At 40.1% G+C, this 23,380-nt stretch overlaps 1 protein-coding gene across 1 annotated transcript in view; it reads right to left on the bottom strand.

Annotated features, from left to right (window-relative positions):
- Window positions 1–5,688: 5,688 nt before the first annotated feature.
- Window positions 5,689–23,380, bottom strand: part of ADAMTSL3 (ADAMTS like 3) — a 279,159-nt gene continuing 261,467 nt past the window's right edge. The window contains exons 25-30 of the mRNA XM_065412052.1: window positions 22,216–22,428; window positions 18,586–18,769; window positions 14,540–14,744; window positions 13,116–13,225; window positions 6,335–6,549; window positions 5,689–5,798 (exon numbers count right to left, since the gene is read on the bottom strand). Coding sequence (XP_065268124.1) covers window positions 5,689–5,798; window positions 6,335–6,549; window positions 13,116–13,225; window positions 14,540–14,744; window positions 18,586–18,769; window positions 22,216–22,428 — 1,037 coding nt within the window. The remainder of the gene's footprint in view (window positions 5,799–6,334; window positions 6,550–13,115; window positions 13,226–14,539; window positions 14,745–18,585; window positions 18,770–22,215; window positions 22,429–23,380) is intronic.

The raw sequence follows: 23,380 nt of genomic DNA, 5'->3' as shown, positions 1-23,380 counted from the left end.
CTACCCATAGGAACCCAAACCCTAGGGCAAGGACCCCTACCCTTGAGAGCCCTAACCATAGCCCCAAGTCTCCTACCCATATCAACCCTAACCCTAGAGTGGGGACCCCTACCCATAGGAACTCTAACTCTAAGGCAGGGATCCGTACCCATAGGAACCCTAACCCTAGGGAGGGGATCCCTATCCACAGGAGCCATAGCCCCAATTCCCCTACCCATAGGAACATTAAACTTAGGGCGGGACCCCTACACATAGGAACCCTAACCCTAGAGCAGGGACCCCTATCCACAGGAACCCTAACCCTATCCCCAATTCCCCTACCCATATGAATCTTAAGCCTAGCCCCAAATTCCATACCCATAGGAACTCTAGCCCTAAGGCAGGGACCTCTACCCATAGGAAACTTAAGCCTAGCCCCAAATCCCATACCCACACAAACCCTAATCCTACAGTGGGGCCCCTACCCTTAGGAGTCCTAACCCAAGCCCCAAGTCCCTTATCCATAGGAACCTTAAGCCTAGGGACGGGACCCCATCCATAGGAACCTTAAACCTAGCCCCAAATCCCCTAAAATAGGAACCCTAACCCAAGGGCAGGGACCCATACCCATAGAAGCTATAACACTAGTGCGGGGACCCACTACCAATAGGAACCCCCAGTATCATTTGCACCCTCCAGATCTTGCTCGCTGCCTACTGCAGGCCCCTTGGGCCTCAGCTCACCCCACTGAGTGCAGTCTGAGCCCAGAGAAGAGTGTCTGTGCCGCAGGCAGGGCAGAGGAGAGACCGGGCTGTCCCTCTGCACACCAATGCCCTGACACTAACTGGTAACTGAAATGTAAACAAACATTTTCTGTGATGGGGATGTCATGTTGGATTATGAACTAAATTCTCTGCCTGCTCTCTTCTGGGTGGGGTTTTTTATGGTCATAAAGGTAGAAACAAAATTCAGAATATATTATCTTAATATAGTTGACTTAATATATTAACCACAGTTGCCAACTTTCACATGGTAAATAAGCACCCGACTTTCACAGTAAGGCAAAAATCAAGCTAATCCCATTTCAAAACAAGGCCAAAACAAGCCAATCCCTAAGAACCCCAACACTCTAGGTGACTAGATCCCCCTGGCGTGCAGTCTGGGACTGTGGTGGGCCCGCTTTGCATCCCTGACTCTCTCTACCCCTTGCCCCTGCTTGCCAGGAGCTGATCAAAAAAAAAAAAAAAAAAAAAAAAGAAGCAACAAGCTACACCAAGCTACAAGCCAAACAAGCTACAAGCCAAAAAACTAGCCAACAAGCAACTCACAAGCCAATTAAGCCAAAAACAAGCCAAATTTCTGTGGGTTTTTTTGCCGGGTTGGCACGTCTGATATCAACATGTTAGTGTTGAGGGGAGGAGGGATAGCTCAGTGGTTTGAGCATTGGCCTGCTAAACCCAGGGTTGTGAGTTCAATCCTTGAGGGGGGGCCATTTAGGTATCTGGGGCAAGCAAACAAACAAAAACTGTCAGGGACAGTACTTGGTCCTGCTAGTGAAGGCAGGGGACTGGACTCAATGACTTTTCAAGGTCCCTTCCAGTTCTATGAGATAGGTATATATCCATATATATTAGTGCCTTGTTTTGTTAACCTTGAGATAGCTGGTATCAAATGTAAATTATATTATCTTATAGTCATCACATCATTTTGTCATGGCTTACTAATACTCTACTAAACATGAAAAATGGTGAAACTGTGAGCATGCAGTTTTATGTTTGATGTGCTAGCTGCAGCAGTTAGTGCTCTTCCCAGGGTGGTGCTAATTGAACCAATGGAAATTTACAGAGATGGCCTTGCAGAATTGGATGTTACACAAGCTGGTCAAAATACCTACGTTAACTTTAGCTCCACTGAAAACAGAAAAATTGTAATTAAATATCCACCTTGGGTTTATGCAAATACTATCGCACAGATCAGATCAAATCAAACAATAAAATCTCACCATCATTTTCACTATGTTACCAGGCTCTAATTTAATTATAAATCAATGAGGCGATTACATGAAATCAGGAAAAGCTCAATACAGTTGTACATTGAAATAGAAAGAATAGGAAAGTTGAGTGTTAAAAGGCTGCAGTGTGCTAACCAGGGTAATCAATAGGCAGACTGCAGGCCAAATCCAGACTGCCAGACACTTTTGAACAGACCCCGAAATCTTTTTATCATCATCATCATCATCATTTTTTTAATTATTGTTTTCTCTGGCGTCTGGATCTCGACAATACCTTGACCAAGAAATGTGGACCTTGACAAAAAATAATTGACTACCCCGTTGCTAACTGTGCTCCTTTTCTGAGCCAGAGCCCGACCGCTATGCCCCAATTGGGCAGGCAGGCAGGCTCTGCGTCAGCTCCTCCCAGCTGGGTTCTGCAGGCAGCAGGTGAGCCCCGGGAGAGAGGGGAGTGGAGAGCGAGTTACAGAGGGAGGGGGGACAGGAGTGAGTAGGGGCGGGGCCTCGGGGGCAGAGGCAGGGCCTCAGGGAAGGGGTAGGGAAAGGGGTGGGGCAAGGCTGTTTGGTTTTCAGCAATTAGAAAGTTGGCAACCCTATGCCTTTCTGCTGTTACTATTGAAATTTTTTTTTTTTTTTTTTAAATGGAGATATCCTATCTCCTAGAACTGGAAGGGACCTTGAAAGGTCATCAAGTCCAGCCCCCTGCCTTCACTAGCAGGACCAAGTACTGATTTTACCCCAGATCCCTAAGTGGCCCCCTCAAGGATTGAACTCACAACCCTGGGTTTAGCAGGCCAATGCTAAAACCACTGAGCTATCCCTCCCCCCAAAATACTGGAGGTGATGCTTCTAGGAATAACAACATCAAAAGCACAGCAGCCCCACAGTGCTGCAGATAGTTTTGGTATTATAAAGATTCCTACAGCAACAGACATTTTCAAGTTTTCATGTCAATTCTTCTCTATACAAATTGGTATTAAAAATGTCAGAATAAATAGGTTGGAATACTAATATTCCCAGTGAAATATCCTTCTTGACCGTTAAAATCAAGATTTTACAGTGCCCCAGTATTCAAAGATGAAAAAGCAGAAAAATTACTGAAACAGGCTCAATCACAATTCTAAGACATTTTATACACCAGGCCACCAAAATGGTCTGTATAATGGTCATGCAGAATTCCTTATCTCTAAAGGATACTCAGAAAAAGAGCGAGTTGGCAGCACAGAAAGGATACTGTAAAATAGGATTCCATGTATAGTATTTCATTATTAACATCTAGGATTACTCTTCAAACACCATTATTTCCTCAGCATAGCAGGGAACAGCGGAAGGGCTGTACTCCACATTTACATGCAATCCTGATTCTGGAACTGGTTCAGTACTCATTGCAATTTACAACAGCCTCAGATGTGTTCTAATTCACACCCATCTGCAATGGCGTCCAAGGAGCTGTTTCAGCAGCTGGGGTTGCTAGCGCACAGCAGCATTTTGGCTATCTCCTCCCCTCTACCCCCAGACATGTTCCATATGCCAGGAGTTACAAGGTGTGAATGAGAGAAAGAGTGAGAGTGTATTATAGAGCTGCTCACAAGCGTTTTTTGGTACTGGAAGAGTCTCCTACCTCTGTAAGGCAGTTTTACATCTGCATCACATCTCTAGAGCAGTGCCAGGCAGACTGTAGTGGGGCTGAAGATCTGGTCCAGAAACCAGCAAAATGAAAGAAATATCGCTGTTTTTGAGAAGTTAAAAATAGGGAAGGAACAGAATGGTAACGTAAGACTGGTGACAGCCACACAGCTTCTATGAAAATGACCTTAATAAACAATCTCTGTGTAATAATGCAGATGAATAACTAAAGTAGAGTTTATTTCAGAAATATCAATGAAAAATAAATGTTAGCCTCCTTGGTTACTGAAGTAGCAGTAAAAATAACCTAGAGGAATGTCATGCCAATTGCAATAACAATCATTTACAGCACTGCCTCCAAACAGCATGCATACTTAACCAAAGATAAAATAACAGCAGCAAAGGAGTGCTATGTGTTAACATTTAAAAACTTTAAATACAAAGGAAAAACATGAATAACAAATTTTGGTAATAAGAAAAATATATGTCCCAAAATCTTTATTACACACTGTACAAAACAAAATATTGCACTTTAAAATCAGACAATAAATATATACAAAAGTATTTTACAAGTGTTTTCTTTTAATTTAAAAAACTGCTTAAGCAATCAAGACCCATTATTGATTAAAAAGGTAATGACCAGGAATATCCTCCCTTTGCAGTCAGCAAGGACACAACTGCCCACTTTAAACACTTTCTATACAGTAGTGCTAGTCTAATTTTCAGTGATGCAAACCCATGGTATAGGAATACTGTTTCTAAAATTGTTCTTACAGCATGCCTACTAATCACAATTCATTGCAGTCTAGTAATCTACTAACGCAGGGTCCAATTCAAGATATGCATTCAGGCTTCCAATTTGTGCAACAGTTGGAAGCTGCAAAAGAAAAAAAATGCCATCTTCAGCCTTGTGCCAGCTTCTCTGGGATAAAGCAAAATGTTTAGCCCTATCAGGCATATAATTTGCAATCCAGAAAAAGATTTACTTAAGAATGTCATGGTCAGAATTTACTAACACACAAAAGACTTGAATGGATAATGGTCATGATGAAAAATCAACTTGAATGAAATTGATTTCTTACACATTTATCTTCATATTTAACAACTCTTTCCTCTTACTTTTTTCCATGACTGGAAAATATAAAATATTTATTGAAGGGATAGAGTTGGACAGGCACATTTGGCCCGTTATTGGCTTTAGTTCCCCATTTGACTATGTGCAAGACAATAGCGCTCATGAACACTTCATTCACAGCTCTTATAAGGAAGTCTTGAGTCTGATTTAAAATCAGTAGAGAAGATTAATCATGCCTCAACTTTGATCATATTTCAGTGAGACTGGAGAATAGGAGCAAAGGAAAACGACACCTCATTTATTCAAAAACAGATCCATTGCTGTTTTGAAAATCATAACAGCATCTATAATGCATATTCATAACTACAGGAATGAAAAATGAAATGTACTGCTGTGTATCCAGCTGACCGCTAATCTCAATAATATTGTCCTGTGAGATTGACCCTTATTCATAGTTTAAGCTCAGGCTGTTTATGAAAATGTAATCACTGCCAAAAACTGTATAGCTACAAGCCAATGCTTCTATCAATTTAAATATCTTGTTAAATTTGATAACACAATGAAAATAAAAAGTGACATCAGTTGCTGCATTCCAAAATTCTTCAAAGGATTTTGTGACTTAGACTTTCTTATAAGTAAAGGGAAGTAAGCATTACCCGGTCCTTTTTAGATAATGTTATTTTTCCTCAATAAAATTGTACTATGATGACCTGTGAAGTTCTACAGATGATGTGCCATGATATTCTCCTCTTAATCCAGACATGAAAATGTTTAAAACATTACCAGTTCCACTGCAGTAAAGTGGCCAATGTACGCTTCCAGCAAAATTTCCTCTCAAGCATATCAATCTACAATGCTATTTTTCATCAGTCCCATGTATCCATTTAACTATTATGCCTACTGTCTTATTTACAAGTATATTCTTTGAACAGTCTAGATTTAATGAACCTGTTTTCTCATCTCTTCACTGCAGCATCATGAACTTTCCACAGAAGAATTACACTTCTTGACATGACTGACAACACCTTTGTTTGTAGAGGTCTATTAAGCATAACTTTAGATGTTTTACAAATGTACAGTAGTGAGTTGTATCCTTGCATTCGCCTTCTGAAAAATATATTTAAACATTAAAAGGCTTTATAATGAATAAGGGATTAATAGTAAAACTAATCATCATAGTTTCACACAAACAATGGTTTGATGGTAACAGTTACTATGCTAGCATTTCATCTCTAGCAACAGGGGTTCAAACACTGTCACTAATAAAATGACTGGTAATCTCATCATATCCACTTATCTATTGTCCATTTCACAAAACTACCCCACAATTTGGTAAAATCAGCAATGTGCTCAGAGATTCATAAATGAGTTGTACTGGCACGGCTGTGTAGGGGAAACCTGTATATGATTAACCTATAACATGCCTGATTCTAACTGGTGCTTTTAATTCTTAAATATCAAAGTGACCCAGAACTGGAGAAAAGTATAGCAGGGATAATGAAGTGTTTGTTGGAGAAAATAGTTTTACCTCTGGTGTGCAATCAGATGCTTGCAAAATCATTAGGGTACAGTTTGGAGTTGCTCTCTAAGTATTACTACTACAAACTATGACTATGCTCAGATATAAATAAATGTTTACGTACTGCCACAGGAAGTGACATTGCAATGTTGCCAGGTCATTGGTCTCTTCCTCCACCCACAGTACTGATCAGCCACAGGTTTATTATTCTTCCTGTGTACACAGTTTACTCGTCGTGACTGGAATCCACTTCCACAGTCTACGCTGCAGGGCCTCCATGGACCTGTCCGCCAATACACATCACACATCTCTGAAGAACAGTTTCTTCTGACAGCTGATCTGTGGAGAAAAAACATGATAGTTCAAGATTTCTGCTTCTTAGCACAGAGTTATTTGTTATACATCAGTCATCACAAAATAAGAAGAAATGTGTCCCAGTTTATTTTAACTACTGCTCCTTTACCTTGGGACAGAAGAAATTGTTGGTGTTTATGCAAAATATCGACAAGAAAGTTTTTAGTTAGAAAACAAAACCCCATTTTAAAGTAAATTCACCATTTAACATATTGAATACTATAGATCAGTGGTTCTCAAACTGGGGCCGCCGCTTGTGTAGGGAAAGCCCTTGGCGGGCCGGGCCAGTTTGTTTACCTGCCAGGTCCGCAGGTCCAGCTGATCGCGGCTCCCACTGGCTGCGGTTCGCCGCTCCAGGCCAATGGGGGCTGCAGGAAGTGGCGCGGGACAAGGGATTTGCTGGCTGCAGCTTCCCGCAGCCCCCATTGGCCTGGAGCGGCGAACTGTGGCCAGTGGGAGCCGCGATCGGCCGAACCTGCGGACCCGGCAGGTAAACATACCGGCCCGGCCTGCCAGGGGCTTTCCCTACACAAGCGGCGGCCCCAGTTTGAGAACCACTGCTATAGATGCTTTATACATAAGCACTCTCTTCAATACAGAATAGCATCCTCCCACTGATACTAAAACTTCTCAAACATTTTTACCTTCTGGGGTGAAATCCTGGCCTGTTGAAGATAAGGGGGACTTTTGACATTTACTTTATGGGGCAAAGATTTCAGCCCTAATGTTTAGTGAAAATGCCTTTAAAATGCTCACAATTTAGAAGGACAAGGTGGGTGAGGTAATTTCTTTTACTGATTGAAGCTTGTCTCTCTCATCAACAGAAGTTGGTCCAATAAAAGATACTGGATATCACATCACCCACCTTGTCTCTCTAATATCCTGCGACCAACATGGCTACAATTACCCTACATACCACAATTTAGAAACACTTTTATGAGAGAAATATTCACGGATTCAGGTCTAATTAATCTAAAAACATGATAAAAAGTCAAATGTATATGTGCAGATTACATGTTCTTCCCATACTTTTCATTATCTGTTCACCTACTCACCTAGACATTTGATCCCATATGGGACAAACTTTTCCTCCCACAGGTCAATTTAAGTCAGTCATTATTAGGCAAATTGTCTTATTAATTTTTGAGGTTATGCCCACCCTATGTAGGCCCTGATTCAGTAAAACGCTTAGGCACATGCCAAAAAATCCTACATACGCCAACAGAATCTGCTGGAATTAAGATCTTGTTGTGATGTCAAAGCTGTAGTTTTCCTTTAACAGGGAGCTACTTAGAAGCTAAAAACAAAACAAAAGGTTGCCTAGAAAGAACACGGCTCTGGAGAACAGATCATCAGAGTCATATGCTCATCTTTGTTCAATTTTATATTCCTTGGCCTAAATGTAAAATGGTGCATAGCTTTGGCATCATACACTTAGAGGAAGCATAGTGTGTGCTTTCAAAGAAACACCTGCCTTATTTCAGTGCTCACAAAACATCAAATTGATCCATATGCTGCATATTATGATGCCCAGAAGAATTTGGTAATTTTACAAAACTTAGAACATAAGAACATAAGAAAGGCCGTACCGGGTCAGACCAAAGGTCCATCTAGCCCAGTATCCTGTCTACAGACAGTGGCCAATGCCAGGTGCCCCAGAGGGAGTGAACCTAACAGGCAATGATCAAGTGATCTCTCTCCTGCCATCCATCTCCACCCTCTGACAGACAGAGGCTAGGGACACCATTCCTTACACGTCCTGGCTAATAGCCATTAATGGACTTAACCACCATGAATTTATCCAGTTCTCTTTTAAACTCTGTTATAGTCCTAGCCTTCACAACCTCCTCAGGTAAGGAGTTCCACAAGTTGACTGTGCGCTGCGTGAAGAAGAACTTCCTTTTATTTGTTTTAAACCTGCTGCCTATTAATTTCATTTGATGACCCCTAGTTCTTGTATTATGGGAATAAGTAAATAACTTTTCCTTATCCACTTTCTCCACATCACTCATGATTTTATATACCTCTATCATATCCCCCCTTAGTCTCCTCTTTTCCAAGCTGAAGAGTCCTAGCCTCTTTAATCTCTCCTCATATGGGACCCGTTCCAAACCCTTAATCATTTTAGTTGCCCTTTTCTGAACCTTTTCTAGTGCCAGTATATCTTTTTTGAGATGAGGAGACCACATCTGTACGCAGTATTCGAGATGAGGGCGTACCATCGATTTATATAAGGGTAATAATATATTCTCAGTCTTATTCTCTATCCCCTTTTTAATGATTCCTAACATCCTGTTTGCTTTTTTGACCGCCTCTGCACACTGCGTGGACATTTTCAGAGAACTATCCACGATGACTCCAAGATCTTTTTCCTGACTTGTTGTAGCTAAATTAGCCCCCATCATATTGTATGTATAGTTGGGGTTATTTTTTCCAATGTGCATTACTTTACATTTATCCACATTAAATTTCATTTGCCATTTTGTTGCCCAATCACTTAGTTTTGAGAGATCTTTTTGAAGTTCTTCACAGTCTGCTTTGGACTTAACTATCTTTAGCAGTTTAGTATCATCTGCAAACTTTGCCACCTCACTGTTTACCCCTTTCTCCAGATCATTTATGAATAAGTTGAATAGGATCGGTCCGAGGACTGACCCTTGGGGAACACCACTAGTTACTCCTCTCCATTCTGAGAATTTACCATTAATTCCTACCCTTTGTTCCCTGTCTTTTAACCAGTTCTCAATCCATGAAAGGACCTTCCCTTTTATCCCATGGCAGCTTAATTTACATAAGAGCCTTTGGTGAGGGACCTTGTCAAAGGCTTTCTGGAAATCTAAGTACACTATGTCCACTGGATCCCCCTTGTCCACATGTTTGTTGACCCCTTCAAAGAATTCTAATAGATTAGTAAGACACGATTTCCCTTTACAGAAACCATGTTGACTATTGCTCAACAGTTTATGTTTTTCTATGTGTCGGACAATTTTATTCTTAACTATTGTTTCGACTAATTTGCCCGGTACAGACGTTAGACTTACCGGTCTGTAATTGCCGGGATCACCTCTAGAGACCTTTTTAAATATTGGCGTTACATTAGCTAACTTCCAGTCATTGGGTACAGAAGCTGATTTAAAGGACAGGTTACAAACCTTAGTTAACAGTTCTGCAACTTCACATTTGAGTTCTTTCAGAACTCTTGGGTGAATGCCATCTGGTCCCGGTGACTTGTTATTGTTAAGTTTATCAATTAATTCCAAAACCTCCTCTCGTGACACTTCAATCCGTGACAGTTCCTCAGATTTGTCACCTACAAAAGCCAGCTCAGGTTTGGGAATCTCCCTAACATCCTCAGCCGTGAAGACTGAAGCAAAGAATCCATTTAGTTTCTCCGCACTGACTTTATCGTCTTTAAGCGCTCCTTTTGTATCTCGATCATCAAGGGGCCCCACTGGTTGTTTAGCAGGCTTCCTGCTTCTGATGTACTTAAAAAACATTTTATTATTACCTTTGGAGTTTTTGGCTAGCCGTTCTTCAAACTCCTCTTTGGCTTTTCTTATTACATTCTTGCACTTAATTTGGCAGCGTTTATGCTCCTTTCTATTTGCCTCACTAGGATTTGACTTCCACTTTTTAAAGGAAGACTTTTTATCTCTCACTGCTTCTTTTACATGGTTGTTAAGCCACGATGGCTCTTTTTTAGTTCTTTTACTGTGTTTCTTAATTTGGGGTATACATTGAAGTTGGGCCTCTATTATGGTGTCTTTAAAAAGCACCCATGCAGCTTGCAGGGATTTCACTTTAGTCACTGTACCTTTTAACTTCTGTTTAACTAACCCCCTCATTTTTGCATAGTTCCCCCTTTTCAAATTAAATGCCACAGTGTTGGGCTGTTGAGATGTTCTTCCCACCACAGGGATATTGAATGCTATTGTATTATGGTCACTATTTCCAAGCGGTCCTGCTATAGTTACCTCTTGGACCAGCTCCTGCGCTCCACTCAGGACTTAATCTAGAGTTGCCTCTCCCCTTGTGGGTTCCCGTACCAGCTGCTCCGTGAAGCAGTCATTTAAAGTATCGAGAAATTTTATCTCTGCATTTCGTCCTGAAGTGAAATGTTCCCAGTCAATATGGGGATAATTGAAATCCCCCACTATTATTGAGTTCTTAATTTTGATAGCCTCTCTAATTTCCCTTAGCATTTCATCATGACTATCACTGTCCTGGTCAGGTGGTCAATAATAGATCCCTAATGTTATATTCTTATTAGAGCATGAAATTTCTATCCATAGGGATTCTATGGAACATGCGGATTTGCTTAAGATTTTTACTTCATTTGTTTGTACATTTTCTTTCACATATAGTGCCACTCCCCCCCCGCACGACCTGTTCTGTCCTTCCGATATATTTTGTACCCCGGAATGATTGTGTCCCATTGATTGCTCTCAGTCCACCAGGTTTCTGTGATGCCTATTATATCAATATCCTCCTTTATCACAAGGCACTCTAGTTCACCCATCTTATTATTTAGACTTCTAGCATTTGTGTACAAGCACTTTAAAAACTTGTCACTATTTATTTGTCTGCCCTTTTCTGATGTATCAGATTCTTTTTTATGTGAATGTTTATCATCTGATCTGGCCCTTACATTATCCTCTTCCATCCTCTGCTCCTGACTATAACCTGGAGATTCTCTATCATTAGTGGGTTGTAGCCCACGAAAGCTTATGCTCTAATAAATTTGTTAGTCTCTAAGGTGCCACAAGTACTCCTGTTCTTTCTATCATTAGACTCTCCCCTAAGAGAAGTCTCTGTCCGATCCACATGCTCCTCTGCAGCAGTCGGCTTTCCCCCATCTCCTAGTTTAAAAACTGCTCTACAACCTTTTTAATGTTTAGTGCCAGCAGTCTGGTTCCACTTTGGTTTAGGTGGAGCCCATCCTTCCTGTATAGGCTCCCCCCATTCCAGAAGTTTCCCCAGTTCCTAATGAATGTAAACCCCTCCTCTCTACACCATCGTCTCATCCACGCATTGAGACTCTGAAGCTCTGCCTGCCTACCTGGCCCTGTGCGTGGAACTGGGAGCATTTCTGAGAATGCCACCATAGAGGTCCTGGATTTCAGTCTCTTCCCTAGCAGCCTAAATTTGGCCTCCAGGACATCTCTCCTACCCTTCCCTACGTCATTGGTACCTACATGTACCATGACCACTGGCTCCTCCCCAGCACTACACATAAGTCTGTCTAGATGCCTCGAGAGATCCGCAACCTTCGCACCAGGCAGGCAAGTCACCATACGGTTCTCCCGGTCATCACAAACCCAGCTATCTACATTTCTAATGAACTTAATCTTCAGCACAGTACTCTGAGATCAGGATTATCAGTAGAGGCCCAATTCAACAATGACAAGAAAACGATGGCAGGCCTCTACAAGAAAGTAGACCTATTTAATTTTAATTTTTTACTAGACCCAAACATACAGTAGGATATTAAAAAAAGTAAAAATCTATCATATACAATATATGTGTGTCACAGAGCAAAAAATACCCCATTTCTCTTGGCCTGTTCAGTCATTAAGTTGTTCTAAGTCAAAAACACACACTGTGGCCCATTTAGGAATCAAACAGTAAAAAGGCAAGTGACTTTTCTGTGCTAGAGGAATGTAGGGCTTGGATTGTATTGTGGTGTTTGACAAGTAGTGCCCTTACCCTCTCTTTCAGCAGGGGAGGGGTTCAATGCAAGGATGAGGGGGATTCAATGCAAGGATGAGGTGTTTTATTTCTGATTTTTTTCAGCTTCCATTACAATTAACAGTGATAATTAATTCAAGTGATGCCAAAAAAAACCTCATATACAATCTCTAACCTAAAATTAAGCATCTTGATTCTATATTTTCTCTCCATCTCTCTCTTTCCTGTCTATCCTCCTTAGATTTTTCTGGACCCTGCTCCCTATCCTGGACTAACATTGTCCTTTGTGTGGTTAATGTTGTCTAGTGTACTTTGAACATGGGACTGGGACTCAAGACTTCATGGTTCTATTCCTGGCTTTGCCACTAACATACTGAGCCCTGGTTTATACTGGGGGGGGGGAGGGGGAAGATCGATCTAAGTTATGCAACTTCAGCGACGTGAATAACGTAGCTGAAGTCGATGTACTTAGATCGAGTTACCGTGGTGTCTTCACCGCAGTGAGTCGACTGCTGCCATTCCCCCGTCGACTCTGCCTGTGCCTCTTGTGGCGCTGGAGTACAGGAGTCGACGGGAGAGCGCGTGGGAGTCGATTTATCGCGTCTAGAAATCGATCCCCGCTGGATCGATCGCTGCCTGCCGATCCGGAGGGTAGTGTAGACATACCCTGAGTGACACTTGGGAAGTCAGTTAACTTCTCTAGGCCTGGAGTTTACTCAATCTGTAGTACTGGAATAATAATAATTATCTATTTCCTAATTCATGGTTTATAAAAGTGCACTGAAATATTGGATGAAAGACACTATAAAGTAAAAAGTATTATCTAAAACAGGACAGTTTCTGTACTGCTTCAAACTGCGTACCTTTTTCTTTCATCACAATAAGAGTCTGGAACAAGAGATCCATTGCGATGTTGACATATAATGTGACGGTGCTGTAAACCCACAGCATGGCCTACACAGTGACCAGAACACTAAAAATAAAATTTAAAAAATCTTCTGTTAGCAAATATAATCTTTATGTATGTCCACATAAAATGTAAGTTACCTGCTTGTTTTGATATTAGTGCATGGTCCATTAAAATATTGTTTCTTTGTTATACTGTAGTAAACAGAGCTAAGAAAATAATTCACAGTGAAAACGTAACTTGCCAATATATCCTTTTTTTTGTTTGTGAATTGTCCATGAGAAGCTTTTGAAATTATTACTTGAAATTATTTGTCAATAATTCTTGGTCTGTAGATTACTCACAAGCAGTTTCTTGTGAGTATTTGATATTTAAAATTCAAACTGTATTTGTTAATTTTGATTGGGCACATGGAACAGAATCTGTTTCATGATTGGTTATATGTATCACTTAGAATCAGGCTTTCAATATGAATACTTGCATGTACAAGTTCAAAATCTGCGTTTTACAAATAGTTTCTAAAATTCACTTAAAATTAACCATTTCTTCAAGCAAGTTCTTCTGGTAAATGCCTTTGTTAAAAGAGCTGCTGAAGATGGACATTAAAGGGAAATAATCATAGCTGAACCCAAATCAATTCTATTTGAGTGAATATTCAGGGAAATGTTTCTGAAATGTTTATTAAGGTCAAATAGTAAACACCATACCAGTCCTCTTGAAAAAATATAATAAATTCAAAAGCTATTGCAATTTGTAACATGAAAGTAAAAAGCACAATTCCTCTTGTTAAAATATTGTGTCATCTACTGCTAAAGCACATCCACATACCTGCCTTTTCACAGATTCAGCTACGATTCCAGTACAAGTGCAATAAAAGCACTGTACCAGTATTGGGGAGGAAGGGAGAGAGAAACGGACCAGGTTGTAAAATAAAGTGATGCTAACGTTAGGTTTTCAAAGCATATGTTTTGTTGTCTGTGCAGGACTCACTTGTCAGATAAAACTTGCATATACCCAGCCTACATCTCCATAGAATATCTTTTCTTTGACTGATAAAATAAACTTACTAGACATAGCAAAATAAAGGAGCCAAGACTTGTAAAACATTGTCTGAAAGCTGACATTAACTACACCTTTGGGGCTCTTCCTATATGCCTGTGGACAGCACCTAGCACAACAGACCCTAATGCCAATTAAGGCCTTCTAGGTACAAAACAAATAATATTAACTACTATAATATAAACAAATATCTACAAAGATTCCCAACAGTAACAGAACTACCAAGCATGGAGGTCAGAACATTAATTTGAAGATCGCAGTATGATGGCATAGCTGTATTTACAGTGAGTTTCCAGTCAAGATTTTCAAAGGATAGATTACCTGTCCCCATGACTGAATCATCCACTCTGTACATGAATGAACTGTGCACATTTTCTTTCCCAGTGGACTATCCTTGTCGACACAGGCGTCTGGTGATAACATCAATGTAGTGCCATTTGCTTTTGCTTGTTGACAAGTTACTTGTCGTTGCCGAAATCCATTACCACAAGAAGCAGAGCACTCAGACCATGGACTAGTTACCCATCTGAGGATGTAAGATAAACAGACAGTAAATAGGAAAGTAATGCAAACACAATAGTATATCACAGCAAATTCTCTAAAAATAAAAACTACAGGAACTTACTATCGTAGCTGCAAGTTATAGACGTTTGCCTAAAGTCAGCTCCTTAACATGAGAAAAATATGAGCCAGTATTATGACCTCCTAAGCAATGTTTCTTCTGAGCCAGGACTGATAGGGATGATTTTCAGAAGACATCCTTTTAAGAAAATATGCCATACAGAAGTTATGGACTTTATGCAGAAACTATTGGGTGAATTTCTTTGGCCTGTATTATCCTGGATGTCAGGCTACATGATTACTCATAGACTTTAAGGTTAGAAGGGACCATCATGATCATCTAGTCTTACCTCCTGCACATTGCAGGCCACAGAACCTCATCCACCCACTTCTCTGATAGACCCCTAACCTCTGGCTGAGATACTGAAGTCCTCAAATCATGGTTTAAAGACTTCAAGTTACAGAGAATCCACCATTGATCATAATGGTCCCTTCTGGCTTTAAAAACCTATGAATCTAAGAGATTCTTTCAGAACTGATAACAGACCCGCTCTTTCGCAGCTTATATTATAAGATGACATGTAGTGACCCAAATGTAATTAAAGTAACAGGTGTCACAGGTCACCAAAATTTGCTAGGTAAAGAACTTGTTATATAAAGGACTGACCTGAACATTTTTCTATCGATGATATGTTGAATAATTTAGTGTTTATCTGAACAGCTAGGAACAACAGGCACAACAGAAGAAGCAAGAGGTGGTTCAATTTATTCTATTTAATATTTTTCTAAATCCAACCTAAAAATAGGAATTGGGAAATTACATGTAGCATAACTGTGAAAATAGGAGGGATATGCTATTCTAATCAGCAATTATCTAGTTCCCTTGTGGCCGAGTAGTTTGTCCACTCAGGATGGATTACTGCCTTTAAAAATGGGACACCCGTTCTTTGCTTCATTTCAGTTTTCTTTCAAGTACTGTACAAATTTACAGTATTTGTACAATAGGTCAGTAAGGCCCCAGTTCAGCAAGTACTTAGTACATGCTAAGCATGTGCTGAAGTCTCAGCATGAGCTTAAAGATAAGCATACGCTGAAATACTTTGCTGAATTGGTGCCTATGACTTTTACTTTACATTTAAATTACATATACTTCTATGAGTCATCCTGGGAGTGGCACAGTGGGTTAACAGCAGTGCACAGGCCACTTATGTGGGGAATGGAGTTGGAGGTTCAAATGCTTTCGACTTCCCTGTGAGTGACCATACTGGAGGCAACAGGAAAAGGGAGAGTCTGTGCCAGTCACTAGCAGCTCCTGATAGACCCATTTCTTAGGGATCAGCAGGCCCTTTTTATGTAAGAGACACAGGGTTCTTTTATAAAAGGAAATGTTTTTATTAAGGAAATATACTCAAATATTTTCATTCTTCTCTAATACAAAATACCAATATAAATATAGAAAAATTTAAGTACTGTCGATATGGAAACAAACATTTCAATTCATGCGAACAAATGCAAAATTCTAATTCTAATTAACTATACGCATATTAATAGATATATTTTAAAATTCTAATAATTCTATGCAAAATACACAATACAAGTAAAACAGTAAGTTAAAGCACTTTAGTGAATATTTTAGGTCAGAGAGAACTTAGGTATTAGTATATTTTGTCATATGAATTAACTGTGAGAATTTTGATGTAATTGCTCTCAAACCAGTTTAATAGAGTTTGCCAAGTTGTGTGCCAGAGTTCACTACATACATATTTGGAATTCTCAGAGGTGCATTAATGCCCTAAGTATTTACATTACTCTCTCCTTCTTTCTTTCACCTCAGTTGACTAGCCTGATTTTAGAAGAAAGCTTGCAGTGGAGTCCATGCTTCTCAAACTCCTTCAGATTATTATTGCTATTTTAGTATTTTTCCATTGGCAGGAAATTCACTTGTTATGGGATGGCTTGAGTTCAGACTCACAATTTAGAGTGATCTGTTTTTTGGCTGCCAATATTGAAATATAAAGACATCTCTTCTTATATTTATCTGTTGCTATGTTTTGTTTTTTTATATATTTAGAATACAAAGTTTTTAGAACATACTGGCAATTGTACTTCCACAATGTCAGTTAATGACTTAACACTTCCCTCCAACAATTTTCCAATGACCAGCAACTCCAACACATGTGCATGAGTTTTCTCTCCCTTGTGAATTTCACATTGCTGGCAGTTAGGAGACGCCCTTTCCTAACAGGAGATGCAGAGTGCTTGTATTCATGTGGCAGCAAGTGTTCCTGCTGCAGGCTGGGAACAGAACTTTGACAGGGAGGAAAGTTCCTCACAAGCAGTGGCGTGGTGAGTGGTAAAACTGGAGTTGAGTTCTTGGCAGTTACAGCTAAAGCTTTTGGTGTGTCTGCATCACGTGCATGGACATGTCCCAAGAGCAGTCCCCAGAGGCATTCTAGTTGACTTAGCCAGAAGGCCAACAAGATTGGTGAGGAACTGCATGCTAGAAAGGGAGCTGCAACACAGTCTGAAAGGCTGAGATACTATTGTGATAGGTCCTATAGGAACACGATAGGTAGATCATACAGATAAGCAGTTACAGTACATATTCCCCCTCTGCATCAACCCTGTTCTGCTAGGCGGTGTGTAACAATGGTCCATGGCAAGCTCCGCTGTCTAGCACCACTGCTGATGCTAAACACACTCTAACTTTGTCCTCTGCAAGTGCAAACACCAAGACTCTGGCTCCTGTGCAAGTGCACAAGGAAGAGAAAAAACACCTTGCACCACTCTCTTCCAAACACCTTGTGAACCCAAGCAGAGCTAGACACGATCTAAGTCATGGACAGATTAGCCAGCCCTGGGGATGACCCCATTCCACTCGGAAACTGGCAGAAATTTTGGGAAGGTCTCAAGTCTATCTAAGACAGGATGCATGGCCAAAATATATCTAAATCTAAAAGTAATATGCAAGTATATCGATATTTCAGCTGTTTGATTCATTACCATTAACACTTCCTTAAGCAAGTACGTTTTACAAGGATTTTACCATCTAATCCACAAATATGAACTGTTCCATCTTGAGAGTCCACTTTGGTGTTAAAAATGACGTCAGGATGACCCCTCTGAAATTTACTTTGAAATTTAGAGCTCTGAACCTTGCTGTTCCAATATCAAGTTGCTTAAAATTCTGACTGAATGCGGCCCTGTCGCTAGAAGAATTAGTATCCCTGTAATTGCTGATGGCAGCACTTCACATCTCCCTTGCCTTAGGACTCATCACTGTACAAAAATTAGTATATTTCAGAGTCACAGTCAGGGCCGGCTCTAGGCACCAGCAAAACAAGCTGGTGCTTGGGGCGGCACATTTTTAGGGGCGGCATGGCCGGCGCCAGAATGCCGCCCCTAAAAATGTGCCCCGGCCGCCCTAGCTCACCTCCGCTGCTGCTGCCGCTCGCGCGCCGCTATTCGCCCTCCCTCCCAGGCTCTCAAGCCTGGGAGGGAGGGGGAGCAGCGGCGCGCAAATCGGCTGTTTCGCGCGCCGCGGCCTCTCGGGATCTCCCCCTCCCTCCCAGGTTTGAGAGCCTGGGGGGAGGAGGCAGGGAAGGGGCGGAGTTGAGGCGGGGCCAGGGGTGGGGTAATTAAAAAACGGGGGGGGGGGCGGCCAAAATTGTTTTTGCCTTGGGCGGCAAAAATCCTAGAGCCGGCCCTGGTCACAGTAGAACACATGGAAACAATTTCAGGGGTTCATGAGCATATTTTAAAAGGCAGTATTAATACAGATCGAAACACAACAGGAAGGGGTTTACCTGGCAGGGCAGTCATGTATGTTGCAGGACTGATAACTAACCACTGGCTTCTGACGGTCTTCACATAATGATTCATTCACTTTTTGTTCTTCGGAATTCACACACTGCAGCCTTCTGAAGTGAGTTCCTGAATTCCCACAGGTAGCAGAGCAAGGACTCCACTCAGCATATTCCCATTTATAGTCTGTCAATAGGAGAAGAAATGCAAATGAAAATTAGTGTGAGAAACCATTATAAATAGTAATTGTGTAGCAAATGTATTTGTGATACAGCAGTTTCTGTAAGACAGATAGCTACCACGCTTGTTGTGGAAAAAAATCTTAGTTCCTGTCTAACATGTAAGGTCAAATTCTGCCATCAGGTATGTACATGAACCTCCCAAGGAAGTCAATAGGATCAGCGTCTGTGCAGAAGGATAGAATTTGCTCACAGTCGGAACTGATGAATCTCTTTAAAGGCTTTCATAGCATTCTTTATACAGTGAGCATTAAAAAAGGAAACGGTAAATAATGCTCTCCATGTTTCTTGCTGTGCTGTAAAGAGCCTATTCTGTATAGATCTTATCATTACTTCAGACCTCTTGCATAATTTCAAGATTTAAGAGAATCTTGCCTGGTATAAACTATAGAAAATGCACCTAATGCATAAATAATTTGCCACTAAAGCATTTGGCAAGATGAAAAAGGATTTATTTTTTTTTTAAAGAACCCACTATATTAAAGACTGGTCATCTCCAACAATTATAGCCCTTATATTTGGTCACAATTCCAAATGATTTCCTTTCCACACACTCCCCCCTTTTTTTGACACTTGGTATAAGATGAAGTATGATGCAATGTTGACAGATTTTTATGTGATTACAGAAGGAGTCAGATTTTTCTGTAATAACCAAGAATAATTGATAGCTACCAGCTGTGTCCACAGCCTCAATCCTACAGCACATACTGAATTCTTTAACTTATTGTTTTTCAGTGTTTCCTAATTACTTCTGGGTTTCTTAAAATAATATCAAAGCAGAAATGGTTAAATTTACTGGCTGCAACAGTGATGGAGAAACTGTATTGTTTGTTTAACTATGATGCCACTGTGCAGCAGTGTCCTCAGTATGCCTACTGTACAAAAACCACCAAAGAAGTCCTTGCATTTTTAAAAGGTTTGGATATCTAAATGATGAACCATTTACATGTGCAATTCTCAAAATCAAAGCTCATGATTGGAAAAAAAAATCCCCAGTAAAAATACTGACCAATATCAACATGAAATGTATTGGTAAACAAACAAAATGCAGGCAGATGAAAGACACCAGATATCTGCCATATACTTAACTAGAGCTATATGCAGAACTCCACTAGCTTCAATGACATACACACTCATGGAGTGAGACCCTCACATGTAATGTTTTCTAATAGTTTTAATAAATTAATACTTAGCTTTACTTTTAATTTCAGATTTGTCATCAGTAGGTCATATTTTGACCATGGATACATTTCTAGTAAAATTACTACATTGTAGTAATCAGATAACTCGGGCTCTGATCCTGAAAGCCCTTACATACTAAAGTAGTCCTCATTCACATACATAGTCTAGTGGCAGTCATTGGACTACTCATACTTATCGAAGTAAAGGATTGCAGGATCACACATTATATCTTCTGTTGATCTTTTGTCAATAAACAGTAAGCCAAATCATATTGCTATCTGTAAAATATGAGCAAGGCCCTTTATTTTTGATTTTTATGTGGTTTAAAATTTATCAGTGTTCATAATAAAAATTTAAAAACGGGTGAAAATCAGTGCAAAAAATTAACTTCACAGTTTTCTGCATAAATATCAGAATTATTAGGGGGGCAAGAGGACAACAAAACAGCAACAAATGGAGAAAAGTAAGAGTATTTCCAACCCAGCTTCCCACTCCAGAATGAGAGATGGCTGCTTGGTAACCTGTATGGAACCCAGGGATCCCCAGAGCCAGCTCCTCACTCCAGAATGAGAGATGGCAGCTTGGAAACTTGGGTGGACCCAGGGATCCCCAGACTTGGCTCCCCACTCCAGAGGGAGAGATGGCGGACTGGTAACCTGTGTGGCCCAGATAACCGACCTGCCATCTCTCCTTCCAGAGCAGGCCCAGAAATGGAAGAGGTGGAGGAGGCAAGGGTGCCATCTCACACTGCCTTCTCCACCTCTTCTGCTTTCAGGCCCACTCCAGAAGGAGAACTGGCAGCCCGGAATTACATGGACTGCTCAGGTTACAGAGCCACCATCTTTCCTTCTGGAGCAGGGAGCCGGGTCTGGCAAGTTCCAGCCCTTCTTTTTTTGAGGAGCTGAGCACTGACGTATACATACGTATGCCTATATATATACATATCTCTACCTACTGTAATGTACTGGATTTTTTTTTTAACATAATCAGTATTCTCATGTTCTTGAGTGGTCCAAAATTCAGGTGAAAATTGGTAAAAAATGCATAATAACTTTTGTAAACCCTGGGGTTTTTTGGTTAAAAAAATCAGTAAAAACTGAAAATGAAAGGCCTTGTACATGAGATATATGATAAGTAATTGATTCCAATTTTCAAAAACATTTGCTTTTAAAATCCCTTTAGAATTCTCCTGATATTGAGTTATTGGGTGAGAATTTCAAAAATGTCTAAGGGAGGCAGGCGCCTAACTCCGAAACTTTCAGTGGGACTTGGGTACATAGATTTCTTAGGCACTTTTCAAAATCACACTCCCCACTCTTATTATTTAATATAAATGAATTATAGGGCACATTGAAGACTTATGACCTTCACAACAAAGTGTTTGCAGATGGGGTCTACTCTCCTGTAAGCACATATGTAAGGTATCTCTCTCTCTCTCTCTCTCTCTCAGGCCCCATTCTTACACTGTGTAGCCGAATGAAGCTAATGGGGCTCTGTACATGCACATATCACAATGCAGGATCAGGGGCATACTGGTTACTCTTAAAAATTTAAAATAGCTTTAAAATTAACATTGCCTTGGTATCTGCAGTACCTTCCAGGTAGGACCTATAGTAAATACAGAGTAGTATAGTAATACAGCCAGTTTACCCTATCTATTTATTAAAGGTAAACTGGTAAATTTAAGGGCAACCACTGGAATAGATTTAACATTGTAATACCAATGAAATGTTAATATTATAATTAATAAATTTTCATACACATTCTAAAGAATCTAATATTTTCAATCTTTATCCCAAAGACAATTTTGTTAGTCAGACAGTACTATCACAATGATAATATATATGGCCTGTTGAAGCAGAAGTTTGTGTATGATTGGCCTGATTTAATATCGGTGTAACATATCAAGTCACTGAATTGAGGAGTATTATTTTAGCTTCTTGATAACATATTATAAAATAAATGAATAAAATGAGCGTTCACATAAAATTCAAGGCCTTGATCCTGCAAACATGTATGCGCCTGCTTAATTTTAACTGATTGAAATGGAACTACTCACATACATAAAGTTGAGTATACACATTAGTGTTTACAGAACTGGGGGCTTAATACTTTATATGTAAAAATAAGCAATAGAGCAATAAAATTCTCAAAACATTAGGGAGAAATATTATTAAAAAGTAAGAATTTGTCATAGAATTTTCAACAAACCTTCCTTCTTGACATTTACCCAAACAGACAATGGTTTTACACTAGTTGAAGTCCGACATCGGTATTGTCCAGCAAATTGACCAGACACAGTGTTCACCTCTAGGATACGTCCCCCAACCAAGGCTCTATATACCAAGCCTTTAACTTCCTCAACGGGACGATTTCTGAAGAACCAACGAATCATGTTTCCGTGATTAGGATGCACTGGACAACCTAGAAATCAATGGCATTTTAGTATTTTTTCTAAGTTTAATGTATATATTGTGATATCTGTGTTTTCTATTTGTGCATAGATGTGTGGAAGCTTCTCGCAGTAGTATAAGTAAAAAGAGGGGTATGTATTAATTTACAGAAGTCTGAGGTAAGGCAAAACTAGTCTCAAGTGCTCCCAGGTGAGCTATCTTCCACTTAGCTAAAGTGGAGGCTCTTTTGTGTATCTGCCACAATAATTTACATTCTCCCTCCACTTTAAGTGAGAGTTTATTATGTTCTTTATGAACCAAAGGTGAAATCCTGACCCCACTGAAGTCAATGGTAAAACTCCCATTGACTTTGACAGAGTCAGGATTTCACTCCAAGACTGTGAACCATGTTTAAATGTGGCTTACATGTTGCTGCATACCACTTTATAGAAACAGACAAGAATGGGAACTGACATATTAGTTTAGATGGAGAATTCAAAATCAAGTCTACAGTCCAGGTGGATCTCTCACAGTTTTCAAGGGCAGCTCAAAGAGAAACTTCACTATTCAGTCCAATGATGATTCATTTAGATCGACCCTGTGATACGCAGAATTACCGTTTTTAAAACGGTTTTTGAAAAATTCCTTATATAAAAATTAGACTCCATCATTTCTTATTTTCTCCCTCCTCAGTAAAAATCTGAGAAAGCAGATAGCATGTCCTGAAGGCTAACAAATCAGGGCTCTGACAAACCAAGGCAAAAGTAAAGATGATGGCCCATAGGAAAATTGGAAGAACCCTCAATATTTCAACAGGAATGTGGTGAACCCCTCAGAATGACAAAATTTGGCTGAAAACAATAAATCAGTTTAGCATGCAATCATGATATATTGGCACAGCTATATTAATATGCAGGACTACACTAAATAGCAAGATGGTTGTGAGCAACTAAGAACCAACAAAATAAAATCGCTCATATGGC

Source organism: Emys orbicularis, chromosome 10, assembly GCF_028017835.1.
Source record: "Emys orbicularis isolate rEmyOrb1 chromosome 10, rEmyOrb1.hap1, whole genome shotgun sequence".
NCBI classification, from domain to species: domain Eukaryota; kingdom Metazoa; phylum Chordata; order Testudines; family Emydidae; genus Emys; species Emys orbicularis.
The sequence above is the reverse complement of the archived record's forward strand: the minus strand, read 5'-3'. Positions and strand labels throughout refer to the sequence as shown.